The sequence below is a fragment of the Thermobia domestica genome, chromosome 5 (genome assembly GCF_964235325.1).
Source record: "Thermobia domestica chromosome 5, izTheDome1.hap1.1, whole genome shotgun sequence".
Classification (NCBI taxonomy): Eukaryota; Metazoa; Arthropoda; class Insecta; order Zygentoma; family Lepismatidae; genus Thermobia; species Thermobia domestica.
The window spans coordinates 58,229,244-58,252,524 of NC_137458.1; the positions used below are offsets into that span (position 1 = coordinate 58,229,244).

The window sequence follows — 23,281 nt, forward strand, 5'->3', positions numbered from 1 at the left end:
ATTAGTACCGGATCTGATTGCCGATACATTCTTATATCAATAAATTCAGTAAATAAGTTGTACTATTCTTATTAGTTTGTAGTAGTTCTTATAGTTACTCGATTTGTTATAGTTTTGTCGTTCTCAGCTCTTTCTAGAACTCTTTTCCAATTGTGTTAATTTATTGAAATTTGGTATTACAACAGAAGAGTGAGAGTAATACAGACAAATACCCTACCACTGACTTTCTTAATATAGCTCAGAATAATCAATTTATCCGATTAACTGTTCACACATTTTTCTGGACTTACGTTCTCAATACCTATTTATATTTATGGTTAGATAACTACTTTTCTTTTCCTTTTTTATTTACTATTACATATTTCTCGTCATGACATGCACCTATGTCTTAAGCCTGATAAATATGAGAGATGATGTCCGTCGGAAAGCACACTATTCAGGGAAGGAGGGAGAAAGAACAGAACGGGCAAGAAAGGATGTTTTCTGGATCATATGTATTAGATACCATCCAGGGATTTGAATGTTGTAAGTGAGGAAAACCCATGAAAGACCTGTCAGCATGGCTTTACGGAGAAAGCAGTTACAACTGTTGTTCTTCTGTCCCCATCGGGAATCGAACTCGGGTCCGCAGTCGGTAAGAACAAAACCCTAGCGATTATGTTATGCAGGAAAACTGGGCAATTTACCAAATAACTCATTATTGAATATTTTGATAAAAATAAGTACACGATTGAATCAGGAGTAAATAAAAGTATTCTATATTAGTTACCATTGTTTTCCTTTACGCTTTTCAAACATGGAGTTCTTGTTTTGTTAAATAGTCAGACTACAAAATATATATAAAATATTTCATTTTTCTTTTAGGTGTACAGTATACAGACATGATTTTCATTAATCAATATTAGAATTATTTTCCTAATTACATTAATGGAACTTTCACTAATTCGTTTCCCGAAAACAGACAACTCATTTCTTGGCCGGGTACATAACTATTATCTATATATTTTATTTGTAATGATGATGACGTTGTATCCTTTAATATGTATGTTAAATGTTAACTTCTTATTACTTGTTTTATAGTGATTCAGAAGAAGCAAAAGTGGGCGACTACTGTCATACAACAGCAACTGTGAGACTTGTCAAGGAGAGAAGACGCTTAAAAGTAATACATGGATCCTTAGATATAGCTGGTAAACATCTTTTAAATCATATTTATTTCCTAAATATTTGCATATTTTAATGATACTAAGCGGGCATTTCAATTCCAGAAGTTAGAAACTAAGGGAGAATTAAGCATTGGGGAATTCCGAACTCATAAGCCATGATGGGAATTTAAAAAACTAAAATTGGTAAAGAAAAATATAATGGGATCGAATCTGGGTTGGTTTTGAATGAAACAGAAAACATTTAAATTCAAAGCAGATTGTGATTTTAATAGGCAAGAAAATTGTTTAAAAAGTAAGAAATATTCGGAAAGAAGTCAAATCTAGCTGTAATTGCCTGTAGTTTTATCCGGTCCTCCGCCGATCACTCCTTTGGTCTATAGTCGTCTTTCCATTGGCATTTCTTCTCTCTTCAAAACTGGTGGAAATTGCATCAACTTGAGTCCAAGGCGGAACGTTCGAGTATCTTTCAGTGGCTATAAACTTAGCAGAGATAAGAATACTTTTCACACAGATGAAACATTCTCATGAATCGTATAGCTATGTAAAAGACAAATAAAGATCTTTATAATTTAGAGCAAGGTTCGTACTTCTAATATGAAGTGTGTGGTTCAGCGTCGTCGCAATACATTTTCGTCGTTCCAATATCAAGCTCGACTCTTCTTTCACTCATCTCTCTAGCTACTTTGGATTTGCGTTACTCTGGTCATTTGCTTCGAGTTCGATGAAATTCAACATGTATGGTTAAAGTGCAAAGTACGTAGATCTAACCGCAAACAAGGTGATACTTGGAACATGGACAAAGGAAACATTCTGCAGATTTATTGATTAAGTTATACACATACGAAAGTCAACATTAAGTAGAAAATCTTTCATGTCAGAAATGTAATTGAACTGTTAGTTAATTGAAAAAAATGAAAATTAAAATGTGACTCCAACATTAATATAATGATGCGAATTTAGAGTCAGTAATTTTAAATAAAAAAGATCAGTGAATCAAGTCCAACGTATTGAATTTAAAAGAGACTGTAATGATAATAATAATAATAATAATAATAATAATAATAATAATAATAATAATAATAATAATACACAATTTATCGTAAAAGCAAATACCTACGTATCCTCTCGCTGATTTCAAGTCGCAAACCTTTCAAATTTTGCAGGCAAAAGGAGAAAATAGTTCACTTTCTTCCACAAAACAACATTTTTAAACATCTTTTGTTCTTGCCATTCTGTTTCTAAAAATGAACATCACTGTAGGCTAGGATAGTCTGTAAGAGAAATATATGATTAAAATATTGAGACCAGAATAAATGTTGAACACAGCACACAAACTTGTAATTGTAGTCAATGTCAGATAATGTAGTACATATAGTTCTAACATCACAGAGTATAGAACGTAAGTCAAGATAGACACAGTTCACAGTAACTTTTCTGCATGGTATAAACACAACACTATGTCCACATCAATGAGCATGACATGATGTCAAAATAGATTAGAGAGAACATGGTAAAAGGGGAAAGGACATGGGAGAGAACATGGAAATCCATTAACATTACAAAAGCTAAGATCTGTATATAATCAATCATTATGCAAAACGTGATCGATACGTTACGAGAATAATAGTAAAAAATAAGTGAGCTATAGAAAATTATCTGAGAAATAATGGAGTTTATAAATATTGCCGAGAAAATAGTAAAAATAGAAACCGTAATCCAGAATATGTATATTCTTCGTTCTACACTAGAAATCAAATATGATTACATGGTAGAAGAAAAATCAGTCTAGATACGCATAGCTAAAAAGATAAGAGAAACACAAAAGAATGTTGATCTAAGCTCTTATAGAAATAAATTCTGGGGAATTTAGTGCCACAATACCCAAAGTGATGTCAAGGTTATGGCCCCTTTCACAGGCTATACAAAGACCTTAATGAAATCAATGTGATAGACTGTCACCAAAATAACCCAAATTCCCTGACTAAAATATTCGGAGACACTTTTCCTATCTTCATTCTTCTTTCTTCTTAGAAGTGGATCTACAAAAAAATGCGGTATCCAGTTCATCCTTCAAATAGGAGGAAATACATTTCATATTATATACAACTCTTCACCAATCAAAATCACCATTAATCTTCGCAATTAAACATGTAATTTTAGTTTGTACATTGTACATAATCAAAAAGTATCCATGCTCAAAATACCTAATAATAGCGCAAAATGTCAGTGACAGAGTTTTTCCTTTCAAGAAGGACACTTTAAGTAAGTTCGGAAACAATAATCAAAGATGATTCACAAAATCTAAATCAAAAATAATCATGACAAACACAATTCTTCTCCATTCATAACTGGGTTGTAAGATGCATCTTGAAACCTTAAACCTTTAGGTGATAATGGTTATATTTATAACCACCAACTACCTCCAACTCTTTCGTAAGATCTCGCTCCATGCCTGAATGGACAGTGGTTACTTAAATAACCACCTGATTTTTTTGTACAGCATACATAATACTTATTACCCAAGCAAAGTAGCACGTAAAAAATCATGGTATGGCAGTAGGAAACTAAATACAAAGAGATATTTGTGTTTGGACTTACAGAGAATTTTTCCACGTAAAGGGTTAAGAAACGTGAAAAGCAAAAAGCAGATATATTATCTTCTTTTCAATCATGACATGGCCGTGCTTAAACTTATACAGTCCGCGGCATAAAATTTGTTACAAAAAGTATAAGTCCAAATGAATAACAAACTCTTGCCCAGTTTTCTTATGCATTCCCGCAATACATGTATCAATCGATTAGTTGCTTCTAGTATTTATTCCAACTCCTCCCCGTCCTCCACCTCTCCTTGTCTAAAGCAGTGTGTGTGACGTAGTACACTTTCCATTCAGCTGAAAAAGAAACAGGAATCAAGTTTACAACGTTATAGCTTTAAAACAGTCTTTTCCATTCGTTTGTTCTGAAATATTTTTAAGAGCCTAAATTAAAGGAAAGTCACACAATCTTCCCAGAGCTTCATAAATATCTTTAGTTTCATTCTTTTCTTTCTTTAAAGAGTGCAAGCTAGTAAGATGCTCCCTAAGAAATCTATGGAAATTGCCAAGAGCTCTAAAATATCTACGGACAGAAACGAGTTTTATTCAATGATTCATTGAATTTCTTTTCAGTAAGTGCAAGCAAATGTTTCAGGGGCGTCATTTGGGCAGGACAGGAGGGTGTAATTCCCCCTCTCTTGAGCTTCATAAATATGTATTTTTTGATCAAATGTATAGTAATACACTAATAAAAAGTGAAAATCTTATGTCGCCGGAGAATCTCTTCCTTCCCCCCCCCCCCCCGAATAAAGTCTAAAAGACACTGGTTTTAACAACAAACCTATAGAGTTACGATAGCACATTGCTAAAGAGCTTACATTTGGTTTCAAGAGTCGAAGGTTTGATCTCAAGCCATATGACTTCCTGGGTGACATTGAGAGAGAGAGAGAGAGAGAGAGAGAGAGAGAGAGGGAGGGAGGGATTCAAGTATGGAGACAGAGAGGGATGATTTGTATACACAGATTTAGAATTGGGGAAAAAATGATCGGTCAGGATTCGTATTATGACGAAAATTCTGATTTTGTGAAAGATAAGAAGGGAAGTTTTCGAACTGCGAGGATCACATTAGGCAGTTGTCGAATCAATGTGGAGAACTCTTTTTAGAGCATCAGATGATTACGAAAGGAGAGAAAGATCTTCAGAACTGAGGAATTAAGATTTAAAAAAATCTGTTTTCGGCGACGGTTTTCGAACCACGAACCTTGTGGATATCGAACATTGAATTTATCCATTCTGCTACGTAGGATAATGTTACTCGTTTACATACGTTTCCCTTAGCTCCGTTGAAAACTACCTTAAGGGGATATTCCAAAAGTTGACTCGGTAGATGCGCCGTTCAGTTAGGACGTAAACCTCTTGTAACTTAGTTACAATGAGCAAAATGAACTTCCTCTTCTTCAGGACACTTTTTAAAGCTTTAAAATTTGTTACTATTGTTTAATTAAGTTACATTTGATAGAACCATCTGATAAAGTAGTGCCAAGCCCTGTGAGTCATTGTCTGTTAGGTGAATGGTTAATGTAAGTTACTTTTACGTGGATGGTCCGAGCTTCCAATCAAACCATTCTTATTGATTATTTTATTTGAGCTACGCTCATACTGTATATTCCACAAGTTCAAGTTTGAAGTAATGTAGTCACAGCTAGTTTAATTCGAAATAATTTTCCAATATTATATCTGTTACTAAATTTCCATGTCACTCCTCACTTGTTTGTAGCCCTGCATAAATGCAAAATTGTTTTAAAAGTATATTTTACTTTCAAGTATTATTGATTTTTTTAAAATTGTCCTTCAAATTTATTTTATAATTATTTTCTATTTCTTAATTATAACATATTTTCTATTTATATTGTATTCTATGTTACACGTTTATAATTTACATTTTATGTCTTACCTTTGAAGAGGAGCTTTTGATTATTCAGAGCAGCAGGGACATACATAGGATGCAGTCCCTGGCAATCCAGAGCTTTTGCCCCCACGAAATCACTACTTTTTTTTGTAAATTATATCTAATTTTAGAGATGATGATAGCAGGGGCGGATTCAGGGCAGTGCGTTCGGTCGTTCACATCCCACAGAATAGGGAACTTTTTATACTTTTTATATTAAAAATAAAACATATTTTAAGTATGTTTCATCTTTGTATTATAAACTTAAATTAAAACCTAAAGTAGATAGGCCTTTCTTTCTTAAGAAAGTTAATTCTGCAGAAGAGCTACTTCTCCTTTTCTAAATTTTTTTTTCTTTCTTTCTTTTTGTTTTGCATTCCGCTCTTACCTTGATTTGACTTCGAACGACCGCCCCTCCCAAACAATCATCCTGTATCCGCCCCTGGATGATAGACATTTTAGTAAAATATGCCCGCAATCGCTGAAATAAATTCCTGTCAAGCTTTCGATCGCTTAAATAAATTTCTGTCTACGGCCCTGCAAAACAGTGACGATTTTAGGGAGTGATCAGTTAGTAATGCCTCCCTGGAGCAACGACACTTCCCCAGAAGTCATATCTCCGATAATTCAGAATGTGATTTGTGCATTATCACTTTTCACTCTCAGTGTCTCGAACCGCACCAAAAAGGAACTGTTCTGAAGTATTTACTGGTTCTCCCTATGACCCCATTTCAATATGGCCAACCTTGGACATATACACATCTGAAATATCACCTTTTATGTCAGTGATCCCGAAAACTATCCATTCGACACAAATATAGGATATTTTCGATTCTTTATTCCTGTCATCCTCCCATTGTCAACTCGAAGCCAACCGAGGCTTATTTTGGACTTACGCAGCATCCACAGTGTCACTTTTCATCTTTGCATATGAATTCGTATTTACTACTTTTACATGTCACCTTCACCTCTTGGTAGGGATTTTTTCAGTATCTCGCCCCCACAACTATGGAGAAATTTCAACCAACTAAGTATAATTATAAATTATCATCTGAAACACAACAGTACGGGTGATCTTTTTCGCAGAGGAATTCGTTAACTACTGTTTCAATATCAATGTATTGGCTTTTTTTCGCTCTGCATGCTGGAGATTGCCAAAGAGCTAAACTTCATTCTGTACTATTGTGCTATGAATATAGTGGTTTAATTCACTGAATACTCGCTTAGATGATGCTCTCGTCACAGGAAAAGTGAGATACAGTTATAAAAGAAAAATGAAATGAAATATCTAATTTTTAAGTCCCACGATTATGCCGACTATGCTAATGAAGAGAGTAATGGTGAGAAATAAATGAAATTCTTTAATGAAAAAAGTGGGAGGAAACGTGAGAAACCCGAGGACACTCATGCACACGGTGTTTGTCCATAATAAAGTTCATTCAGGGCGAGTTGGGATCTAACCAACAACTCCATGCGCCATAGGTAAAGTTATAAAAGAATAGGCGTCTAAACAAATACGGAACACTACTATCAATGAGAGTTATATAAGATCAGATTTTTATTTATTTCATTCTAAGTTGAAATTTCAATTAATCTTGATCTTCATTACTGTTCGAAAACTTAAAGTTGTTGCTGCAAGAACGTGATAAATCTTTTCAGTAGACTTCGCAGTTCCCTCCACAGCTTCTTTTTCATGTAAGGCTAAAGTAGTCTCATTTTAGACATCGAGGAAAAATAGTGGAATTACGAATTTTCAATAGGCCCCGTTTTACTCTGGACTCCCTCAACGCACTGCCGTTAGTTACGTCACTGTTCGGGATGCATGATGCAGCTTCTGCTTTTAGGAATAATTTCTAAGGCAGTACGAGTTTTTTTTAACTGCTGTGTGAATTAAGTTGTATTTGCTAGAAGTGTCGGTTAAAGGAAACTAAAGATCCTACACTCAAACACAAATAATCTCTTTCGAAACTCTAATGGAAAACGAAACGAATCGTCCTAAACATGTTACGCTTTTGAAGAGAAAAAGAGCAAAGCAGTAGTTGCACATACGCTTAATGGTGTTTCTTGGATACAAATTTATAACTTTCAAAAGTCATGTTTACGTTATGGTTTGATAGATGAAGGGTTAGTAAAAGGAATTCTTACGCTGGTGGTCGTGGGTTCGAATCTCTGCTCTTCTTGTTACTTTTCTCTCTTAGCTACACTTAGTTTGTGCATTCCAAACCTCGAAGTTTGGTTTGGATTATTTATGAAAGCAGGTAGAGAATTAATTGTAGTCGCAATTAGTTTCAAATATTAGATTATAATTACATATTTTGTCTTTAACTTATTACGTATCAATTTCTATATCAAATTTTCCAATCTTTATTTAATTCATCTTCCGGTGTAATACAATAAACATTTGCAGAGCGACGTCAGTCGGACGAAAGTACTATATTCCATTGTTACTCTAATATACCTAGGTATTTGTTCATATATTTATAAATTTTTTACTAAGTAAAAACTTATGGCGGTCCCCGTTATGTGTCATATAATAGACCGTACGAAGGCGGACATAGCAGAAGGCGTATTGCAAATATCCCTGGTGATAAAAAGTAGGGGTCTTCTTCACTAGATTCGAACCACTGTTACAGGCGGTTTTGGTTTACATAGCAAGCAAATACCACTCGGCAACCAAGTCTCGCACGTTAGCCTCTTTATTAATGCAGAACATACTGAGACACTAACATTCACTGGTGTCGCGTAATGTATTTCATAAAATTTTGTTAATAAGTGGGTCGAATTAGGTAGCCCTCGAGAGGGCTGATGGTGTTGTGGGCGAGCATTTATTAATAGTGTGTATAGTCCCCTTGGGACTCGATTACAGCTGCCACACGCCGTGGCATTGAATCCACCAGGCGAGAGATATAGCGTTCGGTGCAACAGATCGACCACGCATCTTTAACACGCTCCCAAAGATCATTAGATGTTCGTGGAGGATTGTTCGACCAGGTTTCCCGCAATGTTCTTTCAACAGAGGCCCACATATTTTCAATAGGATTCAGATCTGCTCCATGAGGAACCCAGTCAACTATTTCGACATCAGGTTGCCTCTGCAACCATGTCTGAACCACATTTGAATTATGTATCTACCTATTGTCCTGTTGCAAATATAATATGCCGTCACCTACATGAGCTTTTATTTCCCGAAGCGTTTCATCCAGATGTTCCACATACTTGTGGGCGTTTAGGCGACCAGGAATCCTGTAGATTCCTCCGAAATTTGCAGCCTTGCATATCCATGCCCAACAGTGGACAGTTACATGTCCCATTCGACCAGAACGGGAAACGTATTCAGATGCATACCTTTTTCCAGGGGGGTGGTAAATACGTTTCGGCCCGAAATGTGCACTGGAAAATACTTTTTCGTCTGTGAAAACGACCTCGTCCCACACACGTGCAATATTTAACTGTGCAAACGCCAGACGGTCAACCATGTGGTCTTCTGTTAGTCGCTCCTTAACAGCTGCCCTGTATGATCTCAAACCAAAGGATTTGAGTCTACGACGGACAGTCGTAACATCGCCTGGCAGGCCCGTAGCCAGGGAGGGGCTAAAGCGGGCAATGCCCGCTCTAAAATATTTTTTGCCCGCTCTAAAATATTTTTCCGCTCTAAAAAGGACGTTATCCCGAAGTTTCAAATTGTTTCAGCAAATCCCAAATAGGAAAATCTTGTGATTTTATTTACTAAATAAAATTGAACTTAGCGCGCATTTACTACTACTAACAAATGAAATTGAACGTGGCGTATATTTCTACGAAAAACAACAGTTATTTTTATTGCTAGATATAATCAATAATCTCCCATGTATTACTTTTCCTCATTCCAAGAGTTTGAAGAATCACGACAAGCATTCACGGATTTGGACAAGATGCCCTTCCAAAGAATACCCATATGAAAATTGACCCGAAAACAAGCTATGTTACATGAATGTGAGTGCCTGGCTTGTGCATGTATAACATAGCAGGTAAAAAAAACATTTGTTTTGCCGACTTCACAGTACATGTCCGACATGTACCTGTAATTAACATGTAAAACATGCAACATGTCCATGTTCCTTGAAAACGCATGTCTCATATATCAAACTAGTACCGAAACTGTGATGTCTGGAGTAAACGTACAAGCGCCTCTAGAATAGTCAGATACAAAAAACAGTGGGGAATTCGGAAGTTTTGTTAATTGTAAAAGCAGTAACAATTCTGTTTTTCACGTGATTTGAGTCTTTGCGGGGAGCACCCACAAAAATAAATCAATGATGTAAATAGCAGTGTGCATCGGCTCACTTTGTGTTTTCTGAGTGGCCCCGAACCACTTGTTTCACCATTTGTTTACAAATATATGGAATGAAGAGAACGCTAATTCCTTATATGCACTCAGAGAAAAAAATCAAGATGGCAGCAGAACACCGAACCTATTATTTTAAAAAGATTTTGTCACACACCATTATAATTGCACGCAATAATAAGTAGCAGAGTGTTTAGCGAATTTCCAGAAGGAAACAAAAACAGTAGAAAATGAACTACAGGCAAATGTACCTCGCCAGACGTTTCCAATTGCTCTACTGACTATTATAATGCCATAAATATGAAGCAGGCATCCATCAAGTCATTTTTTGGTGCAAAAGTTATCGAAAATGAAACTAATTTAGAAGCAGGGTCATCTGTATCAACATGTGTAGAAGGTCAAGAAGAAACTAAACGTCAAACATCTGATTTCCACCATGTTGGTGTTGATTTCCACCATTTATCAGACCTTGGCGATACAAAACCCGCTCAGCCGCATCTTGCAAATTTTCCAGGTTCCAGCATTTCTGGTTCAATTCGACGATTTTCGTCCAATATGGTACAAAACGTGGGATTGGCTCGAGTATTCTGTTATGTTAGATGCTGCCTTTTGCTATCCATGCCGGAAATGTCCGTCAAGAAACAGTGATCCCCCATTTGTGCAGAATGGTTTCAGAGACTGGAAGCATGCAACCGAGAAAAATAAGGGATTTTCTCGTCACGCCGATTCTGAAACTCATAGGCACGCTGTGGCTTTCTACTTGGAGCAACGGAAACGTGAGAACTCGGGCGAAACGGTCGTGAAGAAGGTGTGTAGTGATGTAATTATGAATTATAGGTACTATGTGAAAAGTGTGATGAAAGTTATTCAATTCTTTGTTGTGAATCCGTTGTCCTTTAGGGGAGATTCTGGGTGTCAGCAACTCGGAAAACAATCAAGTGGTTTGTTCTTAAATTTGTTTGAATTTAGTATTCGTAAAGATCCGAAATTAGCAGAAATTGTCAAAACTATCCCTGCCAATGCAACATACACTAGTCCGGATATTCAGAATGAGATAATTCATTTCAGGGCAGAATCTGTTAAGAGGAAAATAGTAAATGAAGCAAACGAAAGTACATTTTGTTTATTAATTGCAGATAAAACCAGAGACAAGCAACGAATCGAAGATTTGTCTGTCGCAATTAGGTATTTAAAGTGCATTTTAAAGTGCAAGAAAGATGCGTAGCTATACTGAAGTTGGGCAAACAAGACGCTGCCAACATTAAGAACGCCATTTTAGATTGTTTAAGAAAAGTATAATTCAAAACCGACACGATAATAGCACAGTGCTACGATGGAGCACCTGTCATGAGTGGACAGAAAAATGGAGTGCAAGCTCTTTTGTCTGAGGATTTGAAGAGGAACATTTTGTTTGTTCACTGTTTCAATCACCAATTACATTTAGTTATTTGTAGAGCCATTGATACAATTCCTGAACTGAAAGAGTTCTCTGATATTTGTCAAAAACTATATTATTCAGAAAAGGACGCGTTGCAGCAGATTACGCAGGAAGGAGTTTAAAGCGATTGTTGGAACAACATTGTACTGGACATCTTGACACAGTGACTGTAATTCATAACGACAGTTTTCGCATATTAAGTGCACTGATGGCAATTCAAACTTCCCGTGAAGAACACGCCTCAATGAAAGTTGAAGCTACCGGTTTACTACATCAGATCTCTACTAAGACTTTCTGTTTCCTTACTGAGCTCATGTTCAGGGTTCTTGGATATCTAAAACCGACAAACGCACTGCTACAAAGAAGAGATTTGGACGTTGATGCCGCTGTGAAGTTAATATAATCGGTAACGGAACAGCTCAGGTATTGCCGGCAAGATGAAGGAATATTTGAAAATATCCTTCACGATGCAATGAAGGCATGTGCCTTAAACACTTCGATTCAGGAACCATTGAAACGCAAATGCACACTCCCCAGTTGCTTAGCTAATTCGGTTACTGATTTGGAAGGCATAAATTTGGAGAAGGAAAAGGAAGACGAGAAGGAGCTGAAAAGATTATTCTGCGAAGTTCTCGATATCTCCGTCGAAGAAATTCGGAGCAGATTCAGTGAGACAAGGACAGCTGTGATTGGTGCCATTCACCACTTACTGAGTGAGAAAAGAAGTGAAGAAAATTTGAAACCTCTGTGTGATTTTGTAAAGTACAAAAGACATGCATTGCAAAGTGCTTCAGAATTTGAAGCAGTAAATGGATCTAGCAAATCGACTGATCGACAAGACATCATCTGTGGAAGAGCTCACAAAACAAATTGGAAAATATGGCGAGGCTTTCCCGGGCCTAAAGATGCTTACAGAAGCTGCTCTAATTATTCCGTCTTCTACGTCCACAGTCGAAAATTGCTTCTCACATCTGACAGCTCTCCTTCGACTACAACGTCTGTCTATGGGACATGAAAGAAAATCGGACCTCGTTCTCCTGGCTTACAACAAAGATAATCTGCGTGCACTAGATCTAGACCAGCTTGTAATTGAATTTGCGAAGTGCTCACGTAAACTCCTTTTGATGTAATTACTTACATAAGGACTGAAAAAAATATTTATTTTACTTATGTCAGGGTTGTTTCTTAATTTTTACACATAAAAGTATTACATAATCTACTTGTAATAAAAGTATTATAGTTCCAAAATAGTATAATTTAGATAACAGTTAATAAATGTTCCTAAAATAAATTATTATTTTTTACTTTTAGTATTACTTAGTGTATTAAAATATATATTGAATTATATACCATCATTTTAACAAAAAAATGTTAATGATGATTTTTGATAGTCGTGGATTTGGTACTATAATATTTTCAGCATAATAAAGTGTTTCAACTTTCTTATAGATTCCATAAATAATAAATAAATATATAAATGAACATAGACATTGACAACGACAAGGGCCTCAAGGAACAAATATCTATCTATATATAGATAGATAGATAGATAGATAGATAGATAGATAGATAGATAGATAGATAGATAGATAGATAGATAGATAGATAGATAGATAGATAGATAGATAGATAGATAGATAGATAGATTAGAGAGAAAGAATTTTTGTGTTCCTTGAGGTCCATGCCATTGCCCCCTCAGTATTCATCATTGCCCGCCCTAAGCAACCAGACATGAAATGGTGCTCACGGCATTGGGCAATTAAACTCTGGTCTTCTTCGGCAGAGGAAACTCTTTGTCGCCCACTTCCTCTTTTACGTCTTACATCTCCTGTTTACTCATATCTCCTCCACCACCTCCGTGCTGTAGCACGGTTAACGCCATATCTCGCGCCTGCCTTGCTATAGTTGATGTCCGCATCCTCAATTAAAGCAATCACGCTGCTTTTAACAGAAGCTTCGTAGTGAGCCATTTTCACACCAGAAGCAAAATGATAGCTTTTCTTAGGTGCTTGAACGGAACGTGCTTCGTGTGCCGTCACGTAACTAGGCGGAGTTTCCTCTCATTGCTGTAGACGATATCGTACGCCCTCTGCTGAGTGTTTCGTGACGGAAAAAGTGCTTTTAAGCAGTTCATGGCGACCGCTTTGAAATCAAATGTAAACTATGAGAATTAAATTTGTCATATCTGTAGTTTGGTGTAGAGACAAAACAAAATTGGAAACCAAAGGTTTAAGAACAGCTCAGATTATTAATATAAAACATGTCAAAGATTATTAACTTGTATTATCATACAAGAAATGCGAGAATTTTGAAACAAAGACAAATAACTTAGAAATTTGCAACTGAAGACAAAAACAAAAAACTAACTTAAACACACTAAAGGGTATGAGTAGGGGGATTAATGGGGACGTCAGCAATGAGGCTATATGTCCCCGTCACGATTAACGTGAGGGATGGATTTTACCATTTCACTTTGACGGAATAACGTAGAGGATGGAGAGGAGGGGGAAGATACATAACAGCTATAAATAAAAAATAAAAGTGGCAATGTTCGGTGGTGAATAACTCTTGAACTACCCGATCGTTCTCAATCACATTTTGAACATAGATGAAATTCGAACCTGGGAAGCTTTTTGTTATTTCATTTTGATATTAGAACTTGCGGAAGAGGAGGGGAGGTAAATATATGAAAATGAATAAAACTTAGTAACTCTTGAACAATCCGACTGATCCCAATCAATCAAACATTCAATATAGATAAGGTTCGGACCTGGGATGTTTTCATTTTTTGCCTTGACGGCACAATGTAGGGGAAGGGGGACTATGTAAAAAAAAATAAAAAATAAAAATGCTGTCTTGGTGATTTCATCACGCTTAAACCACCGAACTGATCTAAATCAAATTTTTATCAACATAGATGAGGTTCGGACCTGCGGTGGTTTTTATCATATCCCTTTGATGGTAGAACGTAAGGTAGGAGGAGGGGAGGGGAGGTATCTATAAAAATGAATAAAACTTAACAACTCTTGAACCACCTGACCGATCTCGATCTAATTTTTAACATAGACGACGTTCGGGCCTAGAAACTTGTGTTTTAATATTTTCACTTTGACGGTAGAACATAGGAGAGGATAAGAGAAAAGGAGATTAATATATAAAAATAAATAGAACAACTCTTGAACCATCCAACAGATTTCGATCAAATTTTCAACGTACATGACATTCGGGCCTGGGATAATTTTTGTCATACCATGCCCCCAACATGGAGAGGGGAGAGAGATACATAAAATCATCGAAAATGACCAATATCAAAGAGTGCTTTAGTAATAGTAAAACCATAACATATTCCTATTTTTCTTTAATTTAGCCCAGCGAAATCGGGGTGCGACTTAGATTCGAGGACGTCTTAAGTTCGAGTAGTTATCGAGAAATAATTAAAGATATTAACGTGTTATTGAATTACTTTGCTAATAATAATAATAATAATAATAATAATTATTATTATTATTATTATTATTATTATTATTACTATTATTATTATTGAAGATTTGATCATTCAAATATTGAAAGATCAAAATATTCAAATACCTTAAGACAATTAAACGTGTGTCATCGCCGACTAATGATCACCAAAAATTCTAAATTTAAACAAAATATTCACACATGGTTCCGACTTGAGAACCTCCAGATTATTAGCTAGCGCCTTGGGCACAGATCCACGCTCTATATGCGCTAAATGGTATGTTTTAGTATGTTTAAATTAGATTTCCTTGCCTCCAGTTACAAAATTCTAAGTTAGTATTTTTCGTTCTTTCACAATTGCTTTCGATGTTTTTTAATCATATAAGTCAATAATCTTTGGCATAGTTTATATTAATAACGTGGTTGTTCTTAAACCTTTCGTTCGCTATTTGGTTTCTTCTCCACACCAAACAACAGATATGATACGTTTAATTCTCATACTTGTCATTGGTTTCAAAGCAGTCACCATTATCTGGTAAAGCAATTTTGTTCGCCACGATTCATGAGTTTTGTTACAAAACACGTCAAGAAATGAGTTAAATGAAGGCTGCAAGATTTTATATCAAAGTTGAGTATTGTGAGCTAGTGACAAGCATGTAATAACGTCCCGTATTTGAAAATAATGTTAGCTACTTTCAATTCACTAACTGGTATTTGATTTAATTCAAGCTTAAAGAATTGGAATGAACAAACTCAGTATAGCTTAAAGAAAAAACGTAAGAAGAACGAACGAGATTCGAACCATGGACCACCAGTACAAAAGTCCTGTTCACTAACCCCTCACCTAACAAGCCATCAACTTCTATAAGTTTTAAATTTGCAAGCAAATGATACCATTATACGTTTGTGCAATCAATGTTTTGCTGTTTTCCTCTTCAAGAACGTAACATGTTTACTATGATTCGTTTCGTTTTCCATTAGAGCTTCTAGAGAGATAATTTGTGTTTGAGTATAGGATCTTTTGTTTCCTTTAACCGACAGTTCTAGCAAATACAACTCAATTGAAACAGCTGTAAAAAAAACTAGTACTGTCTTAGAAAGTATTCCTAAAAGGGAGAAACTCCATCGTGCACCCTGAACAGTGACGGGAGTGCGTTGAGCGAGGCCAACAGCAAAATGGGGTCCATTGAAGATTCGTAACTCCACTTTGAAGGGTTTTAATTAATTTCACACTTTTTCCTCAATGTCTAAAATGTAACTACTTAGCCTTAGATGAAAAGGACGTTGTGAAGGAGCTATAAACTGTGAAGTCTACCGAAAAGATTTACCACGTCCTTGCAGCAACTATTTGCAGCAACTATTTCCAGCAAAAGGGAATAAGTACATCAGACCTAAGATTTCAGAAACGCTAAAAAACCTTCCCGAGGCGTATTTGTATTTGTTTCAACAAGTGTATAACTGATTAATTGTCGCAAAAGAACTGACAAACTCTAAGACAAGAAGAAGAATCTTGTATTGTAGCACTGCAATTGGTGAGAAAAGCTTAAAAGTGGAAAAAATATTTTTATGTACTTATTCCCTTTTTCCAATCAGTGGTTCAATTATGAGCCTATATTTTTGATGTGTTAAAAATAATAATAAGAAGAAGAAGAAAACTTATTAACTGGTAGGTTACGCTGGACTCTTAATTGTGTATATGGAATAATGGAACGTGGGGTTATACAGAGGATTTTGGATTTCTGTTGGCGATCAATTAATCTTTACCCTAGTAGGGAATACTGGTTGGTCCGGATTTTGAACAGTAATGAAGATCAAGATTGATTGAAATTTCAACTTAGAATGAAATAAATAAAAATTTAATCTTATACAACTCGCATTGATAGTAGTGTTCCGTATTTGTTTAGACGCTTATTCTTTTATAACTTTACCTATGGTGCATGGAGTTGTTGCTTAGATCCCAGCTCGCCCTGAATGAACTTTATTATGGACAAACACCGTGTGCATGAGTTTTCTCTGGTTTCTCCAGTTTCCTCCCACTTTCTTCATTAAACGATTTCATTCGTTTCTCACCATCACTGTCTCCATTAGCCTAGTCGGCATAACGTGGGACGTAAAACTTAAATATTTCGTTTCGTTTTTCTTTTATAACTGTATCTCACTTTTCCTGTGACGAGAGCATCATCTAAGCGAGTATTCAGTGAATTAAACCACTATATTCATAGCACAATAGTACAGAATGAAGTTTAGCTCTTTGGCAATCTCCAGCATGCAGAGCAAAAAAAGCCAATACATTGATATTGAAACAGTAGTTAACGATTTCCTCTGCGAAAAAGATCACCCGTACTGTTGTGTTTCAGATGATAATTTATAATTATACTTAGTAGGTTGAAATTTCTCCATAGTTGTGGGGGCGAGATACTGAAAAAATCCCTACCAAGAGGTGAAGGTGACATGTAAAAGTAGTCAAATACGAACGAAATTGGTGTCGAATTCATATGCAAAGATGAAAAGTGACACTGTGGATGCTGCGTAAGTCCAAAATAAGCCTCGGTTGGCTTCGAGTTGACAATGGGAGGATGACAGGAATAAAGAATCGAAAATATCCTATATTTGTGTCGAATGGATAGTTTTCGGGATCACTGACATAAAAGGTGATATTTCAGATGTGTATATGTCCAAGGTTGGCCATATTGAAATGGGGTCATAGGGAGAACCAGTAAATACTTCAGAACAGTTCCTTTTTGGTGCGGTTCGAGACACTGAGAGTGAAAAGTGATAATGCACAAATCACATTCTGAATTATCGGAGATATGACTTCTGGGGAAGTGTCGTTGCTCCAGGGAGGCATTACTAACTGATCACTCCCTAAAATCGTCACTGTTTTGCAGGGCCGTAGACAGAAATTTATTTAAGCGATCGAAAGCTTGACAGGAATTTATTTCAGCGATTGCGGGCATATTTTACTAAAATGTCTATCATCCAGGGGCGGATACAGGATGACTGTTTGGGAGGGGCGGTCGTTCGAAGTCAAATCAAGGTAAGAGCGGAATGCAAAACAAAAAGAAAGAAAGAAAAAAACAAATTTAGAAAAGGAGAAGTAGCTCTTCTGCAGAATTAACTTTCTTAAGAAAGTAAGGCCTATCTACTTTAGGTTTTAATTTAAGTTTATAATACAAAGATGAAACATACTTAAAATATGTTTTATTTTTAATATAAAAAGTATAAAAAGTTCCCTATTCTGTGGGATGTGATCGACCGAACGCACTGCCCTGAATCCGCCCCTGCTATCATCATCTCTCAAATTAGATATAATTTACAAAAAAAAAGTAGTGATTTTGTGGGGGCAAAAGCTCTGAATTGCCAAGGACTACATCCTGTGTATGTCCCTGCTGCTCTGAATTGTCAAAAGCTCCTCTTCAAAAAAAAGACATAAAATATAAATAATAAACGTGTAACATAGAATACAATATAAATAGAAAATATGTTATAATTAAGAAATAGAAAATAATTATAAAATAAAGTTGAAGGACAAATAAAAAATACAATAAAACTTGAAAGTAAAATATACTTTTGAAACAATTTTGTATTTATGCAGGGCTACAAACAGTGAGCAGTGCCATGTAAATTTGGTAACAGATATAATATTGGAAAATTATTTCGAATTAAACTAGCTGTGACTACATTACTTCAAACTTGAACTTGTGGAATATACAGTATGAGCGTAGCTTAAATAAAATAATCAATAAGAATGGTCTTGATTGGAAGCTCGGACATCCACGTAGGAGTAACTTACATTAACCATTCACCTAACAGACAATGACTCACAGGGCTTGGCACTACTTTATCAGATGGTTCTATCAAATGTAACTTATTTAAAACAATAGTAACAAATTTTAAAGCTTTAAAAACTGTCCTGAAGAAGAGAAAGTTCATTTTGCACATTGTAACTAAGTTACAAAAGGTTTACGTCCTATCTGAACGGCGTATCTACCGAGTCAACTTTTGGAATATCCCCTTAAAGTAGCTTTCAACGCAGCTAAGTATGTGAACGAGTAGTAGAATCCTCCGTAGCAGAATGGATAAAGTCATGGTTCGATGACCATAAGGTTCGTGGTTCGAAACCCGTCGCCGAATCCAGATTTTTAAAAATCTTAATTCCTCAGTTCTGAAGATCTTTCTCTCCTTTCGTAATCATCTGATGCTCTAAAAAGAGTTCTCCACATTAATTCGACAACTGCCTAATGTGATCCTCGCAGTTTGAAAACTTCCCTTCTTATCTTTCACAAAATCAGAATTTTCGTCATAATACGAATGCTGTCCGATCATTTTTTCGCCAATTCTAAATCTGTGTATACAAATCATCCCTCTCTGTCTCCATACTTGAATCCCTCTCTCTCTCTCTCTCTCTCTCTCTCTCTCTCTCTCAATGTCACCCAGGAAGTCATATGGCTTGAGATCAAACCTTCGACTCTTGAAACCAAATGTAAGCTCTTTAGCAATGTGCTATCGTAACTCTATAGGTCTGTTGTTAAAACCAGTGTCTTTTAGACTTTATTCGGGGTGGGGGGAAGGAAGAGATTCTCCGGCGACATAAGATTTTCACTTTTTATTAGTGTATTACTATACATTTGATCAAAAAATACATATTTATGAAGCTCAAAAGAGGGGGAATTATACCCTCCTGTCCTGCCCAAATGACGCCCCTGAAACATTTGCTTGCACTTACTGAAAAGAAATTCAATGAATCATTGAATAAAACTCGTTTCTGTCCGTAGATATTTTAGAGCTCTTGGCAATTTCCATAGATTTCTTAGGGAGCATCTTACTAGCTTGCACTCTTTAAAGAAAGAAAAGAATGAAACTAAAGATATTTATGAAGCTCTGGGAAGATTGTGTGACTTTCCTTTAATTTAGGCTCTTAAAAATATTTCAGAACAAACGAATGGAAAAGACTGTTTTAAAGCTATAACGTTGTAAACTTGATTCCTGTTTCTTTTTTAGCTGAATGGAAAGAGTGTACTACGTCACACACACTGCTTTAGACAAGGAGAGGTGGAGGACGGGGAGGAGTTGGAATAAATACTAGAAGCAACTAATCGATTGATACATGTATTGCGGGAATGCATAAGAAAACTGGGCAAGAGTTTGTTATTCATTTGGACTTATACTTTTTGTAACAAATTTTATGCCGCGGACTGTACACTCAACATGCAAAACTCTTGGTCAGTTTTTGCCATATTTTACATAAATGATTAGTTCTTTGAATAAAATATTATAACCTAAAGGTACACTGAGAATACACAATGACTATTGAATCAAGATTGATAGCTAGATCCCTTGTCATAAAGTTAAAACAGTTTGATTTTTTTCTAAGAATTGCACTGATATTTATCTTAACATGTGTTTATTTTAAATTGTAAGGCATTGTCACTATTCTCAGTATCTCACATTTTGAGTTTAATGTTACCAATGTCGATCGATTACTAACACTATATATTGACACTCTAATTCCTTCATTTTAAAAACTATATAAACTATTAAAATCCTACTTCTTATACAATAGTATTTGAATTAACAATTTCTAAATTAATTTCCTCGATCCGATTAGGGGTTGAAGTACACAAAACGTTAAACAATATTCATACTCATGGGAATAATAATCTCCTCTTCATTTTATGTCATGATAGTTTTACTGAACCAAATTCCAGTTTTAATCTAGCAAGCGTCATATATATGTACACGCAAAAACAACTATTTATAAAATCTGGTCATTGATAAAATATAAAGCCTATTGTCTTTATTGTTAATCGCACTATATCATTTATTACATAATAATAATAAAAATACTACTACTACTACTAATAATAATAATAATAATAATAATAATAATAATAATAATAATAATAATAATAACAATAATAATAATAATAATGAATAATAAAATTACAACTTCAGTTATCTAAATAATAACATTTGCTGAAGATAATTAATTTACTTTCCGTTTCGTAGTTTCGCGTGATATTACTACTCAAGTCTTTGCTATAAAGATGAGAAATTAAAGTACTTGTTTCTAGGAAATGCATTTGTTAATCATATTTCACGTTCAATTATATGAAAGTCTAAATACTATTCCAGAAGTCTTCAAAAAATTTTCGTAATTACAAATCACTTCTGTTATATTTTCTACTTCTTATGCAGCGGTACCAATATCAAAACCTCAGTCTCAGTTTGGGAAAGGTTCCGACACATTTTCCTCGTTGATAAATGTTTATTTGATCCATTCTAGAACTGAAGCAGGAAGTGCCGAGAAACTCAACTAACAACATAAAGGTCTAAGTATTTGTACTATCCGTACATGAAATGTCTCAAACAATCATACAGTATTTGTGAAACATAAAGTTAGTGGTCGGCGTAGCCAAATGATCTTCGTATAGGTCATTCACCAAAGCAGACCAGGCCAAATACGCGAGATACTGAATTTTTATGTGCTTCAATTTTAATGTCACCCCTTAATCTATGGAATATCAAAGGTATTCTTTGGGAAAGGGAAGCATTTTTCGATTGACGGAAAACTAGTATAGGTCCATAAATGTACTCAAGGATACTATCTAACTACCTTCAGCCGTTCCATGTTTGATATTTTCAGATAATTTCAAAAATTTTCTAACTCATATTTTTAGTCTTTCTACTCCCATACCTATTCTAGCGTAATAAGACATTATTCACATAATCAGTCCATACATAGATACCAACGTCTATCAAATATGTTTGCAATGTTCTTGAGAGCTATTTGAGCCGCATACCTTCTCAAAAGTTAGATAAATTAATTAAACAAATGCCACAAATGCCAAGTTCTTATCAATGGTAACGATCAGCATTACATTCAATGCAAACATACTGAATTTGCTTCAGTAGAAAGAAGACCGTATGTTTTAAATTTGGATATCCTATATGATAACAGTTTAACATTTTTACGTTTACATAATGGCAGTACTAAACAATACAAATATAAAAATAATACTTTTAGTATTAAAATTACTTTTTATAACCATTTATTTATTATATTTTTTTAATTATAGTATCACTTGGAGGCGCAGTTTCGTTTTTCATTGGGATCAGCTTTCTTAGTGTGGCCGAGATTATTTACCACCTTACAATAAGACCATTCTTTCTTCTATTTACAAAGAATGAGTAAATTGAATCTTGCATTTATTATGGGATATTATATATTCCAAATATCAAGCAAAAGGAAATGATATACGATCTGACTATAGAAGTTTTAAACAACAAAAGAACAATAAATTATGCTATATATTGTACTTAAAATCAATCTGTGGTAGTTTTGTTATCGCTTTAAACTCTGAGCAGATTGGAAAAGTTAATGATATTTATGTATATGTGATGGATCTAAACACTAATTTCTCCATAGTGTATAATGTGGGACAAGGAAAACCTTCACAGTGTCGATTTCAATGGCTTATACATTAGTTACTGTGGCATAAGGAGAGGTATTAGCAGATACATAACTTTCTCATTATATATAGATGCTGATTTATCCAGATGTAACTTAGCTTCAATATACGTAAGGCAAAATTGGTGTAAACAGTAACAACATCATTCGTGATGGACTCTTGAACATAAGTCAAAGAAGAACAATTTTGAAGTGAAATTTCTTTTTTCTTCAGATAAGATTGAGAATTTAAAAATATGGCATTGTATAATCTGGATTAAATATATGCATTAAATACATTGGACTATGATATTTTACCTGTATACGGTGGATACAAGATTCATAATTCACTCATGGTATCAGTCATAATTGCCAACTAAGCCTTTTGTCTAGAATCTGGTTGTTAGTTACAGAGGTTTCTTATTCTGAATCACTAATTTCAGATCAAATGCATCGTATGAGATTAGCAAGTAATATTTGGAATATTTGTTGCAATACAATTGAACTTGATTCTTATGTAACATATAGTTTAATGTTATGGTTTGGGTAAGTTTCTTTCTCAAAGTATTGTCTACATCTATGAATGTAAATTGTAAAGTATATTAGCATTTTTACGATATGCGACTGTGGAGTAGTTAAAAATTGTGCTTGAAACCGTTAGACTGGTTTCCTTTATTGATTCATTCAACTAGCCTTTCAACTAGCCTTTCAAAAGTTCAACTAGCCTTTCAAAAGAAGTAGGTAAAATATGATATTAATTCTATTCTAATATTGTTATTGAATGTGGTTTGATTCATTATTATGTGTTTGCAAGTCTTTTATACACATGATTTGGTAACGACATTCAGGCTAGTTTAGGGCAAATTACTTATCAAATAATTTAAATATTTATGGAATAATATAGTAGTTAGTTTTCTGTGCTGAATGTTAATTCATTGAACTTACTTTGCTGATAATTC

The 23,281-nt window shown here is 35.0% G+C and overlaps 1 protein-coding gene across 1 annotated transcript; it reads left to right on the forward strand.

The window, feature by feature from the left end:
* The first annotated feature begins 10,408 nt into the window (after positions 1–10,408).
* LOC145685095 (zinc finger MYM-type protein 1-like) lies at positions 10,409–11,197 on the forward strand. The gene has a single exon (XM_081757440.1). The coding sequence runs from the start codon at positions 10,409–10,411 to the stop codon at positions 11,195–11,197; it is 789 nt and encodes a 262-aa protein (XP_081613566.1).
* The last annotated feature ends 12,084 nt before the right edge of the window (positions 11,198–23,281 follow it).